Source organism: Phragmites australis, chromosome 19, assembly GCF_958298935.1.
Source record: "Phragmites australis chromosome 19, lpPhrAust1.1, whole genome shotgun sequence".
NCBI classification, from domain to species: Eukaryota; Viridiplantae; Streptophyta; class Magnoliopsida; order Poales; family Poaceae; genus Phragmites; species Phragmites australis.
Window position 1 is genome coordinate 3,450,707 of NC_084939.1, and position 14,438 is coordinate 3,465,144.

General features: G+C 42.6%; 1 protein-coding gene across 1 annotated transcript; it reads left to right on the forward strand.

Moving 5' to 3' along the window:
- The first annotated feature begins 465 nt into the window (after positions 1–465).
- Positions 466–2,272, forward strand: LOC133900432 (uncharacterized). The gene has a single exon (XM_062341578.1). It carries the CDS (start codon positions 687–689, stop codon positions 2,085–2,087), a length of 1,401 nt encoding a protein of 466 aa, XP_062197562.1. The 5' UTR covers positions 466–686; the 3' UTR covers positions 2,088–2,272.
- Positions 2,273–14,438: the final 12,166 nt, after the last annotated feature.

Consider the following 14,438-nt stretch of genomic DNA (forward strand, 5'->3'; position numbering starts at 1 on the left):
TCAGAACTTCCGCCAAATAGATTTCTCAATCTCTAGATTTATTTATTTATTTAAGGGAAAATTAAGACAAATCAGAACTCAATCACGATGTGTCACATCATTATTTGTAAAGTATTTGTAATAAAAAATTAAGTACTGACTCAAAAGTCTATACTGCGGGTTTCCACTAAACTGCCTAACCAACCACACGAGGTCTGGTCGAATAGAACCATGTCCCACTCCCTATCGTTCTTGCGAATCCCATTCCCCGCTTCTAGCCGCCGGAGACGGTGAGTCCTCATCGACTCAACCGCCGGCAGCCTGACCCTATGTCCCGTCCGCCTACACTGCCGCCGGTGAGTGCCCTTGTTTTCAGTTTCAGTGCCTGCGGAATCAGAGCCGGGATTTTCGCACGCGGGGGAGCACTCGGAGTCTCATCTCTTTCGGCGCAAATTTGGTACGAGCTGATTGGAAGGTCCGAACCTTTTTCGGGGTAAGTCCGTGTTCCAAACAACCGTTCTTCGATTCGGATTTCAGTCACTAGTTGAATTCGGAGTTAGGGACCCGTTGATTCGGTTGTTGATCTATAAATATAGAGCCACGAGGCTGCCCTCGGTGTGCTTCTCCCAAAGATCGAGTTTTGGCCCCCGCGGCAGGAAGCGACTCATTCATCTTCCGCTAGAGAGATCCTATTTTGGTTTGCCCCAATGGAGATGTTTAGCAGAGACGGGGTGATGAGCCTAGGCTTCCTGTGCCGTCTGGTCTTGCGAGCTTTGCCCAAGATCTTTGCTTTTTCTCCCACTTTACTGAAGAAAATCCATAAAGTTGATGAATATGTTCATCCACCTCTCATGGAAGAGGCTACGGCGAACAGCGAATCGCCGGAACTGCCTGAGGATATCCTGATGGACATCTTTGCCCTGTTGGAGATCCCTGACCTGGTGCGCGTGGGCTCTGTATGCTCCTCGTGGCGCGCCGCGTACATCAGCCTACATAGCTTTGGGAGGTACAGGCGGCCGCAGACACCGTGCCTCCTCTACACCTCTCAAGCTGATGGTGACAACGTTGCCTGCCTCTACAGCCTGTCAGAGAAAAGAGTCTACAAGTTAACACTCCCGGAGCCACCCATCCGCAGTAGGTATATTATTGGGTCCTCCCAGGGCTGGGTGGTTACTGCCGACGAGAGGTCTGAGTTGCACCTCGTCAATCCGATCACTGGTGAGCAGATCGCCCTCCCGTCCGTGACCACCATCGAGCAGGTGAAGCCCATCTATGACGATGCAGGTGTGATTCAGCAGTATGAGTTGTTACAATACTATGGAGAAGAGGTTATTGGAGACCCATCAATCCATGCTCTCGACAATCTGCGTGACAAACTTTACACCAAGGCTTTTGTGTTTTCTGATTCCTCCACTGGAAGCTACATTGTGGTCCTAATCCACAATCCTATTTATCAGCTTTCATTTGCAAGGGCAGGAGATTCTAAATGGACCTGGCTGCCGCCAAATGCGGAGTATGACGATTGCATCTATATGGATGGCCTATTGTATGCATTAACATCTATGTGTGGGATCGATGCTTTTGATCTTACTGGCCCTACTATCGTAAGGAAGGTGGTTATGGATGACACGAAGTACTATATTTATGAACACTTGTACATGGCTCAGGCACCATCAGGCGATGTTTTGCTAGTCTCGAGGGAACAGGATGTCGCAGTTGGGGATGATGAGGGTGAGGATGCTCCAGAGCGTGACATTTCAGAGATCATAATGGAAACTAGGAAAATCATGTTATATAAAGTTGACATTGCAGCAAAAGAACTTGTGGAAATTAATAGCATTCTTGACCATGTGTTGTTTCTTGGGCTTAGCCAGTCGCATTGTCTAAGTGCTGAAGAATATCCACAATTGAAGTCAAATCATGTTTACTTGACCGACAACGAAAGAGGCATTGCATTTCGGAAGAGCAATTGCCGTGATATGTGTGTTTTCAACTTGGAAAGTAACAGCATCGAAGAAATTGTGTCTCCTGAGAGTTGGTGCAGCTGGCCAGCTCCCATATGGATTACACCCAATCTGACGAAGATGTGCTCAGGATTGAATGAATAATTATCTGTACTATAATTATGTAGCTGTTTCCTGGGATGTGGTATCTTTTGTTCAAATATAATTGTATGTCTATGATCAGCAGAATAAAATAGGAACGAATAGGTACCGAGTCTGGGAAACGTTGTCCCATTATGATTCAATTACTGTATGTTGAGTTTATTGAAGGATATTTCTTGTTTCAAAAATCTGAATTTCCATAGAGTTATCAATATGTAACACTTAGATGTCATGTTTGTTTTGAATATGTTTCGTTGATGAATTGGCTTTGTTTTGGTGTGTTTGTAGCAACTGGTGGCAGAGCACTACTGAAACATGTTTCCTGTTTTGTGGGATGGTGGCTGATGAAAGAGGTAAAGGACGTGTTTATGGGATGGGCATTCAAGATTCTGCTATAGGAAGCAGCTCCTCTGTTATGGCAGAGCAATACTGATTTTTTATTTTAATTTGCATTGCAATTTGATTACTGCACGCGACATGTTCAATGAAAGGCCTCGTATTTGTCCTTCCTATAGAATGACTGCTGTGTCAGAAGATCTTGGTTGATTTTGCTCATGTAAGAAACAATCTTTGCTTTCTGCAGATTCTGCATCATTATTTAAACTAATTGAATAGAGGTTTAAGTTTGCAAGGAAGACGCAATTTCTTGTAGGGAGCTCCCTGGGTACGCTTGTTATGTTTCGACACTACATGTGTTACAGATATGAGCTATGCATATTTTATTTCTTAGTGAACTTCATGCTTTGGCATAAGTAGTTTTGAGTCTGATGTCCTAGCCAAAGTAACAGTCAAGTCTGAATTGTGCAACATTATTTTTGCTTTTGAGGCATCTAGTATCTAGGTAAAATATCTTTGCTTCATGTTTTGTTCTATATACGTCATGAGCTATGAAGTCCAATCAATAATTTTTCTAGGTTGTTATCCTGATAGCTTGTAGATATATATTCTACACCTGAAGAGTAATTAAGGTAAGCCCATAACTAATTCACGAGAGAAATATTTTGCTATCTCACTACGAGTATATCACATAGTTTCTGAGAAATGAGACATTGCACATCAAGAGGACATTATTACAGATTTATTCACATTACAGCACACAATGTCAGTTTAAGACTTTTCCCTCCATGTTTAGTTCAGTTTATGATGGAGTCTAGTCTGTTTAATTCTTGATATGTGCTGTTTTATGATAATATCCTTGGAGTTGATCTATTGTTTCACATGTTCTGGAAAGAAAATATTCGCTCTGCTATTCTTCTCATGTTTAGCCTCCTTTGGAAGGTGCTAGTTCAATACCCATTCCATTTTGCTTAGAAACAGTGACAAAAGCTTTAGTTTATTGTGCTCCTCTTTTGTTTAGTAGCGCAAAGTGGTATACTCGTTTATTTCTGAACAACTTCAGTTGAATTTGTATATCATGATTTTTTTTAGCTATTTTCATCCTTACTCTAATAAGTTTATTTATCTCTTTGTTTTGCAGGACCTTATTTGCAGTGTCTGATGGCTACAGTATGACAGCTCTCGATGGCGACTAAGGTTGTGAGCAGCGACCCAAGTTTTTCGGCACTTTTGGTGACCACTTCCTCATGCTCAGTGATGGGCGAAATGGTAGCACTTCTAGTAGAGATGCTATAACTGTGTTGAATTGTTAAAGCTTGGTAGCTTGAAACAATTTCTGCTGATCTGCTAGGCTTGAAATTGATCTTTGGTGACAACATTTGATCGAGCAATTCCACTCACAGAGCTTACAATAAGTGCAGATTATAGTGCTTGATAGTCAACTACTCAGCTTGGGCAACATCAATCTTAGCTGACTGGTTATTTTGGATGTTTGCCGTCTGCTTCAACTTGCAGAAGTATTCTTTCAAGATGATTTATGTTGTCAAAATTGACTAGGTTTGGTGAGTACGTGTGGTGTTTATACCAGTCTGATTGCTCTTTATGATCTTTTATTACTTGACACGTTAACTTGTAAAAGATTTGCTAAATGCCTAGCCATGTAAGGGTCACATGCTTAGTTTTTTATATTTGTTTTTGTCATTTGCGTACCAGAATAGCAGGAGACAAGGGCATGCCTACCAGTGGAGACAAAAATACACGTTTAACCCATGCAAATCAAGTCAATCCAAGCCAATCCCAAATATGCAATCAAACAAGGGATTAATTCCAAGGTGAGTGGGAGGAAATTGGGTGGTGGGAAGGTATCACCCAAACCCCTTTGGATTATTTCTCCAAGAAATTATACCCCCAACTTGCCAAAGAAGCCCCGGGGGGGGGGGGGGGATATCGCAGGCTGTATGTGTGGATAGTGTGTTTATAAGTCGCCACAGATTGAACCAAGAAAGGGGACGAACTGATATGAATGCGATACGAACCCTTCATCCCAAATTCCTCTAATTCTACCTCGATTTCTACCTGCTTCCTATCCCAAACTCTGTCTATGATCTTATGATCGTAACACTTGAGCACCAGGAAGAATATTTTTATCACAATGAAGCCAAAAGGCAAGTTTGTCATACTGCTTTCTAATGACTGTGTCGTCCTCTGTTGCCTCCACTTGGACAATAGCATACAAGTTCAAGTTTCCATTGATCTTTGCCTCTGCTGCACAACAAACTTCACAGATAGTTAACAATTGTGATAGTCCTTCCTAACTAATTTACACAAAAGAACTCACTCTCTGTGCACAAAAGCTGCCTAGGGAGCCACTATGTAACGAAGGGAATCGGGAGAGAGAGGTGTGAGGAATGACAATATCTCTGTACTCCTAAATCCTGTGTACTCCTCCCCAGAACCTCTGTTATGCTTAAACCCTCCCTCCTATATTCACAATTACTTCCTCGGATTGTTCTTGTGTTCGTGCTTAATTGGGATCGTAACATTCTCCACTTTTGTGACCATCATACCATAAACCCTAGCAGCATACCGACACCAATTCCTCATATCCAGACCAATGTGAATCGTTCTTCTACTGAATGAAGCGCTCACCCTTCACGCATCATGACTAAAATTTGAATGTTTGATCCTATGACTCACGCCCACACGCGAATCGAAGAACAGGGGGAACCCAGCGGGGTGAGCATTCAAGTTCCATGGTACCGGTGCCCGTCAACCTAGACAAGTAGGGAGCAATCCAAGAAAGAAAGGGAAATGATGTGTAATGGTGTGGGAATAGGGTGACTACCTGGAGCATGATGGTGCTGGGTAGAGATGGAAACGAGTAAAATACCCGCGGGTAGATGATGTCCAGACCCGTACCCGCGAGTGGATTTCTAAACCCGTGCTTGCGCCCGTTACCCGTCACGGGTAAGAAATGTTACCCGTGCCCGCCACTCGCGGGCATCTCATACCCGCGGTTGCACCCGTAACCTGCATGCTAGGATAATTGGAGCGGGTTTGTAAGTAATTAGAGCGGGTTTATGGGTAATTAGAGCGGGTTTATATACCTAGTGATGACTTGGGTCTACATATAAGATGATTGAAGCGGGTTTACGGGCACATGTATGTATTTTTCTTGCCCGTGACCTTTTGTCCATCGGGTTTATTATCAAACCCGTACCTGTACCCGTGGGGAAACGTTGAAACCCAAACCCGTACCCGTCGGGTTTCTTATCCGCGGGCACGTGGATAATTCCTACCCGTTGCCATCCCTAGTGCTAGGTGTTGTTAGTTGACTGGAGTGATCAGCGGTGGCCGGAGGCCGAGGGGGGGGGGGGTGGCGGCTGGGGCGTGGGAGTGATCGGTGGAGGGTGGGCCGTGGAAGGTAGTTAATAGTATTCTTTTTCTTAGAGCTCTTTTACGATGGTCCATACTATATAGCGGTAGGAGGTAATATAAATATAATCCGACGATCCACGTAATTGAATATTTTGGTGATTGTGACAATTTTGTTAAAATAATCCACCGTGCTTTTGCTAATAGGAAGATCGACGCCGCAAACGTCGGATCGCTAACCCTAGTCGATGAATAGCAAATGAACTCTGATATCGAATGCAGATTAAAATATTAAAACGGTAATAAAATATTACTCTATTTAGAGACATATAACTGTAATTAATTACTTTTATGGTACGTATTTTTCTCCTCAAAGTAACCCTAATACTCACATATACTACCAGTGAGAAATGAGTAGTATCATGACTAATCTAGACCATTAGATTCTAAAAATAGATGGCTCACATTAATTTTAGACTACCGTAAAATTTCTCTTTTCTTATTAACTCAACAGTCAACTATCTAAGGTAAGGAGACTTCCATCTTGGAGAAGAAGCAAAGTCTTTGGACAGGAGGAGTTTCTACACATGATCAGGAGCCGCCGCGAGACATGGAATTGCGCAAAGCCGAGCTCATCCTCCTGGACCAAAGCTGAGGGGATACAATACAATCTCCGCGCCTGGGCCGTGCGCAGCATGTTGGGCCGCACAGAAAAGAAAAAGAAAAGAAAAGGGACACTGGGCCGTACGCAGCATGTTGGGCCGCACAGTCCGTCAGCCCGCAACCTCCTATTTCTTTTCCCCCCAATTCCCGTCCTCTTCCTCTCCTCCCTCCCTCAGTCCCTCCCTCCCTCCCTCCAGTTCCGTCCCGTCTCGAACCCAACGGCCGAGGCAAGAACCCCGCCACCACCACCTCGCCGCGAACCAGAAAGATCACCGCCAACGCCTACTCGTCGAAACCCCTTGTGCCCCGCCGAAGAACATCCCCGGCAGCGCCCGTCCCCGCCGCACCAAGAACCACCGCCTTGCGCAAGGTCGGTTCTTGACTGTCCGGGATGGCCCAGAGCCCTCGCCATCGCCGACGTGTGCCGTGGTGGTTTCGCCCTGACCTGAGGAGGCTGGCGTGCCTCGTACCAAAATTTCTTTTGTCGGGAGGGGGATGGCTCCTTTCGACAGGACGGGGGTGCGTGCATCGGGTTGCCGCGGAGCTGCACCGGGCTGCCGCGGCGCTGCGCCGGGCTGCCGCGGTGCTGCGCCAGGCTGCCGCGGCGCTTCGCTGCCGGGCTGCACTGGGCGACGTGGGGGCACGCGTGATCGAAGCGCCGCCCGCAGGACCAAAGAAACGCAGGAAGAACCGGCGCGGACGGCACAATCGGACCGCGCGACCCCAAGAAAAAGGGCCCTCGTCGCCGGGTGGCGACGCCGCACCAAGAAAGGAGGGCCTCCAAGAAGAAGGAGAGGGCTCAACATCGCCGAGGGGAGAGCCCGCGGGCCCCACAGAGCCCAGCGCCGACCACGCCGCGCTGCTCGAGTGCTCCTCGTCGCTTGCTGAAGTCAGCTGTGGCCCCGCGTCCCCCAAGTCCTCCATGCTACTCCAAGAAGCTTCATCTTCATCCCCCCTGCATGACGAGGAAGGATGGGAATTGGTTCGAAGCAAGAAGAAGAAGAAGAAGAAGCTACAGCTTGAAAAGGGCATGGGCAAGAGGAAGCTCCACTCCGAGGTCTCCGCATTCATTCCTCCTCAGGTCGAAATCATACCCCCGCTCACTTCTGACCATACTCAATTGCTCCTTTGCTGTATGTCTACACTGAATGTGGAACAAAACATTCTGTCTCCTATCGATGGAGATTTCTTATGCTAACTAGAACAGGCATGATGTCTGTATTCTAAGCCAAACTTTAAGGCAAGAGTGCTATTGTTGCAATGTAGATTCCATGAATACAGTTTCTAAGTTGCAGGCATGAAAATTTGTGATGACAAAATAGGGCGATCTGGGGAAGTTAGGGCTGTTCTGTACTGTCGATATGACGATGAGATCTTTTAGTTGGCGTTTCGGTGGCACTCATTGGAGGCACCTAGGGGACATTTGGGGATTAATCCATGTACCTTTCTGCCTCATTCTCAGATCAATGTGCTTGCTTATCTTAGTTGGTCTTTTGGATTGATCCATGTTGTCTCTGCAACTTTATTTTATTATCTTTTTATTTATGTGCGATTGTTGATGTATAAATCATTGCAATGTTATACCTGCGTGTACTAGAAGCGGTCACTCAAGAATTGTTCATTGAAATCTATGTGTTTCTTATGCAGTGTTGTTATTTAGCACCACCTGAGATAGCACATCTCAATCCTTGAGCTATTATTTGTCCATGTGTGTGCAACAATAGTTCATAAAGGTAACATGTATCAACCTCCTTTAATCTGCTATATATGTGTTGTTGTGGAACCTGTTATCTCTGAATATAATTGGGTATGCTGGTATAATTAGGTGACTGATAATCTGATTGAATCATGCATATCTACTTAAATAAAGTATTTTAATGCAGAACAGTTACTATGCTCTTATGAAAAATTAATACTCTATCAAGTTGCAGAGGATTATTTGTAGGCCCAAGTCACATGTATCTTGCTTTTTGTTAATTCTCTTTCCTTTGTTTTTTTTCAAAACATTAGCAATCAATTGGTGTTTTGGGGTAATTGATGTTTAAATGCAACTAATTTAACATACAAATAAAATATTTTCAGTTTTTAAGTTCAATTAACTCAGTCCTTGGTGTCAAGATCCCCCATCTCCTCCTTTGCAAAGGAGTGAGCACATGTTTAAGTAGAAATGCTTCAAATGTGCTTCACATTTGGTTATTGTTCATTTTTTTTCTTTGAGTTAGTTCAGTTAAGTGGCTGTTCAATTAACTTTGGGCTATCCATATCTATTTGCTCAGTTAGTAGAGATTTCCATATCTATTCACTTAGGTAATACTTTCCACAGGGTAAATATTGTTTCATATGCAAAAAAAAATGTCATATGGCTAATTAGAACTAGGCATGATGTCTCAATTCTAAACCAAACTTTAAGGCAAGAATGCTATTGTTGCAATGTAGCCTCCATGAATACAGTTTCTAAGTTGCAGGCATGAAAAATGGTGATGGGAAAAAGAAAGTTTTTTTTGAGGAAATTAGGACTGTTCTGTTCTGTTAATATGGTGATGGGTTCTTTTAGTTGGCTTATCAGTGAGATTCATTTGAGACATCTGGGGGACATTTCGGGATTAATCCATGTGTCTTTTTTGCCTCGTTCTTGGATCATTGTGCTTGCTTATCATGTCTGGTCTTTTGGCTTGATTCATGTTGTCTCTGCAAGTTTCCTTTGTTATCATTTTGTTTTTGTGTGATTGTTAATGTATGAATTATTGCAATGTTATACCTGCACGCACTTGAAGCGTGGAGGGGTGATCTTCGTGCATTCCAAGTCGTTTTTCCTAATACTAGTATATTGAGGGTGAGTTCAGTTAGTTGTGTTTTCCATGTCTGTTCACTTAGTTAATACTTTGCACAGGGTAAAGACTTTCTAGGAAAGAGAAGGTGGAATACTCAGCAGCCCAAATTAACTTTAAGATGTGAAGGAACAAGCCGAGGTCATCCAAAGAAGGTTAAGGTCAGTCCTTGTTTGTTTTGCCTGTTAAATTCTCATCTTTCTCTCCGATTCCGGTTTGTATGTTGGCTTCCTTGTTGATTAATTACAAAGAATGGAAGAATTTATAATTTGACTATTTGGAAATGTGTTAATGCTCCCCCCCCCCCCCCCCTGATACGTAGTTGATAAAGGATGAGGGGTATGGTATTGATCTCTTATTTGCCGAGGAAGCGGGTGACCCGGAGATGGAGCGGCATGGATTATATTCCAGGGATGTTTCAAGATGCAAAGGCTTCACACTCTGTCTAATCTGCTATCTCAGTGGTAGTAAGAAAAAAATTGAAAATGACAATGAAAAGGTAATACACTCAAACTGAAGCATTGTTTAGCTATAATGTAATTAGCATATTAACTACATTGTCAATTGTATTATTTAGATGAAAGGTCATTGCAACACTGCTCACCAAGGCTATGGAATTATGTGCAACAAGAGTGGCTGCATTGCTAGAGCAAAAACCAAGCGCGACATCGGCTTGCATGAATATGTGTGTCACAGGTTGAAAAAAAGGTAAATAAAGTTCTCTGGTTAAAAATAAGTCATTATTCAACACTATTAAAGTACTAACCTAAACATGCTGTAAATCTTTCAGATTGGCGGCTGGTGGACCTTGGATTGCTTAGCTGATGCGTCCAAGGGATGCAGTCTGATGAGAGTTAATCATTCAAGCTATGCTGAGTTAACAGTTTGCCTTACTCAGAAGATCATTCCTTTTCGCTTCAGTCGTTGCTTCTGCATCGTGATTTGATTGGCTCCTGCTGTGGAGCCTGAACAAACTCTTGTGAATCGTGTTACTGTTTGCTTGGTATAACTGTATATAACAAACATATGATTGTTACAGTGCAACTGTGCAGAATCTCGAATGCACATTCTGAACGTTGTAGACTGTCGTGTGTGGCGACTGAAACTCAGTTCTTTGCTTTGCTTTAGTAGACTTTACTGATGAGCGTAATTGAATGAACTCTAACAAAGCATGCTTTTCTTTGTTTGATTGATCAACTGCACATTGGTTAAAGAAATCCCTATTGCAAAGGTTGCAAGGGCTGTTTTCAGTCTGTCAGGAAGTGTGCTTGGGGATTATCCTGTCAGGTTCTGGCATCCAGTCAGTTGAGCATTTCTGCTGAGGGTAATCAACATTTCAGGAGTCCACATGTCTGTAGTCTGATCATGGGCGTGAAGCGTCTGTGCTAGGCAGCCTAGCATTGTACTCTCTGTACTGTCTGCAGTTGCATTTCTTTTGTGACTAAAATGCACTTTATATCTCATATTTTGCTGAAATGCTGCTACGCGGTTGGTTTACTTGAAAGCATTCTGTTTTCCCAATTATTATGCTGGGGTTTCATGGTACCTCATAGCTATGCAAAGGCATCAAGTGCCAATTACAAAAAACTAGTCGTCTAGGCATCTACCTTTTTTAATTTATAGCTAACAATTGGAATGAAAATATAAAAAAATAGAATGGAAATTAATCTCGTACTCCATGCCGAAACTACAATTCATAACTAGTAATTTCATGGAATTAGATCTGTTTTAACATGCTTGTGCATGTCAGCATGTGCTATCCTTTCAATGCAATATATCACAACTTTGTCCTACTGAATGAATGTGTACGATAATGAGACAATATCCTATTTTTCACAAATTTATTATTTGAGTATCCTGAACAGGGTTTACGTTACCTAACCGAGCTCCGGCGGTAACCGAAAATGCGCGATAACCGCGGTTACCGGTCAAAAATTCAAAAAAATCGGAGAAAATTCATTTGGCAAAATTTGAATTTTGGAAAAAAAAATCGCGATTTTAGCTGTTCGGTAACCGCTCGGTTTTGATCGGTTACCGAGTGGTTTGGATCGGTTACCGAGCGATTTTCTCGTATTTTTGAATTGGTCGGTTCCCGAGCGGTTTGGGTCGGTAACTACTCGGTTTTCTCGATTTATCGAGCGGTTTTATCGAATTTCAGTGCAGTTCAACAAAAAACCCAAAAAGGGCTCAACCTTGTAAAATCAATAACTAATTCATCTGAGCTTCAAATCAAGTGAATTTTTTTTGGCTTCCTTGTAACATGATCTACATGATAAAAGTATTTATACTCATAAAAAAGTTCAAAATTTTCTGTGAGAAATTGTATTTGTTAAACCAAGTTAAATGCATAGTTTACTCTTTGCTAATCCAAAAATCATGAAACTAATTTTTTTAGTCTTCTTACATGATCCTATGTCTTTTAAAAATACATGAACTCATGAATTAGTTATTGTAACATGCATGATTGTGTAAATGTGTTGCGACTAGATTAATTCATAACTGACCCATCACACCTCAAAAATTAGTGAAACCACTTTCATTAGCTTATTTGTACTATGATTTACGTAGAAAAAATAATATTAGACATGAAAAAGTTAATTACAGTGCTGTTTCTTAACATATTCACTTTATGCTTGTGAACTTTGTAAAAATCATAGAGAATTTAATAAAACTCTAAATAAAGTGAAATCAATTTTAAAGATTATCTTAAAATACGTTTTATACAAGAAAAATATGTGTTTGCATGTTACACTTTTCCTTAACGTGAGTTAATAACTGAGCCGCACACTTCAATTTTTTTCATTTTTTTAAAACTTTCTCCCTATAGAATATGATGCAAACGACATTATTTTTGAATTTTTTTTCACAGAAGGTCTTAAAATTGTGTCTAGTTTTTTGTAAGATTTTTTTGAATTTTTGAATTTTTTTATTTTTTCGAATTTTTCGAATTCAAATTTCGATTACCGTTCGGTTTCTGAAACCGGACCGGACCGAGAAGGACGGTAACCGCGATTTTTGGGCGGTTACCGAAGGTTTTTTGAACCCTGATCCTGAATCACAACCTTTAAGAAATTTGTACCACAAATTCGTATACAGTTAGACCTTACACAAATTAAATTTCTATTATTGTAGTAGTCTATTAGACATTGAGTCTAGATTTATGCTCCAAAAAATCGTAATCTTTTCCAGAGAGTCATTTTATGGATTTATTCTTCATTTTTTTAATAGTAATAGAAATAAATATATATGTATATTTGTGCTTGACATGAAGCCTTTTTACTTATCTTCTAAAATATAAGTAGGTATTCATGATTCATGTTCAAATCGGTTGCTAAAGCTAAATTTGACATGAATCCTTTAATCATGTTTCCTATACGTCACACGATTGAAAATCGCCCAACACACAGTCGATAGTGTTGGCATAGATTTCAGTGATGGATGATTCAGGGAGAGAAAGTTTTAGGGTTTGGGATATGATGTGAACCCGGGCTTAAAGGGAAGCCCGGGGTAGCGGGCCGGCCGAGCGTTGGTGTAGTGGAGGACACGGGATGGGGCGGCGAGGTGTGTTAGCAATCCAGAGCAGAAACATAATCAGAGGTAGATGAGGAAGGGATAGGTCCGAAGCCGCGGCAACCAGTCGTGCTTGAGTTCACCATTCTTCTTACAAGCATGTTCTTTCTTGTCTTACATGCACGGTTCTCCTCTCCTTTTAATTCACTCCACTGTAAGTAAAACAAAAATAACTAACCCTATTACATGGGCTGACAGACTTAGCAAACCTATTCAGTGTTGGTGATATGCCCTAGAGGCGATCGAGTTTACGGATTGGATCTGCTAATGGGATTTAATGCTGATTAAAGGTCCATTAGGGTTTAGAGTCATAATAGGCTTTAATGTTGATTAAAGGTCTATTGGCGTGCTCTATATAAGAATAGGCAGGAGCCAAGGCGCATTGAGTTTTTTCCGAAAACAGATCTTGCCACCAAAACCCTCGCTGCCTCCTATTCCCGAACTCCCTTCGAAACCCTAGCCGGGCGTGCGGTGCTAGCACACCGGCGCACGGTGATTCCATCCTTGTACGTGTGGATACCGTAGAGGCGCTGCTACTATTGCGGTGCTGATCTGCTCGGGACGTGCTCGGGGGTACTCGGGTCCTGCTCAGAGGTACTCGGGTTGTGCTCGGGAGTACTCGGGACGTACTCGCGAGTACTCAGAAGGTGCTCGGGACGTGCTTGGGACGAGGTTGACGATCGACTGCTTGACGCGCACGATGTTGGTCTGCTCCAACTCTTCTTCCGCTGCACTGCTCGTCAAGTGGTAACGATTCATGACCCCCTACTCGCATGGCTTCCTGGTTGAACGCGGTAGAGAAAATTTATTTTGTGCTAGCGTAACCTACCCATTACCCAACAGTGGTATCAGAGCCATCCTGCGTAGTTTTCGATCTGGATCAGTCACATATAGAAGATATGTGATAGAAATAGATTAGATCTATTGTTTTCTGATCAATTCATTTGATGGATTGATCAATGCACGGTTGGTTTGGTGAATTAGAGATCGGATGAGATGCCAGTCGATGAAACCACATAGCCAAAAAGATTAGCTCGATCTCCCACCTGGTTTTGCGTGCGACTTGCCCCTACCGGCTGGAATCACCATCGGGGCTAACTGCGTGCATCGCGACATGGTCGGGAGAACAGCAGATCGAGGTCGTGTGTGCTGTCATCGTTTCTGGAAAAACCTCACGCGATGATCAATGGGATTGATCTAATGGAAATTGAGGCATTATGAATGACTCAGAATTGGCTCGATACGATCGATCCGATGAGATTTTCATAGCTATTTCATAATTTCATAGATGCGATCTATGTATTTCTGAGAGGTTGTAATAACATGATCCCATCACGACATTAGAATTCGATTCTACGCTTAACTCGTTTTTGCAGAGAATGTTGTGACTGGTATGGCCTTGTGATATGTGATGCATGCGTGTAATTTTCATGGCCTGCGTGTCATGTTTAATTGCAGCCCAAGGCTGTCACATTATTGTATAACGGCCTGCGTGTCGACTTGTGATGCTTCTTCTCATGTAATTTATCTAGTGCTATTAGGTGTAATAGACTAGAAGAAGATCATGGAGATTTGAAGCATG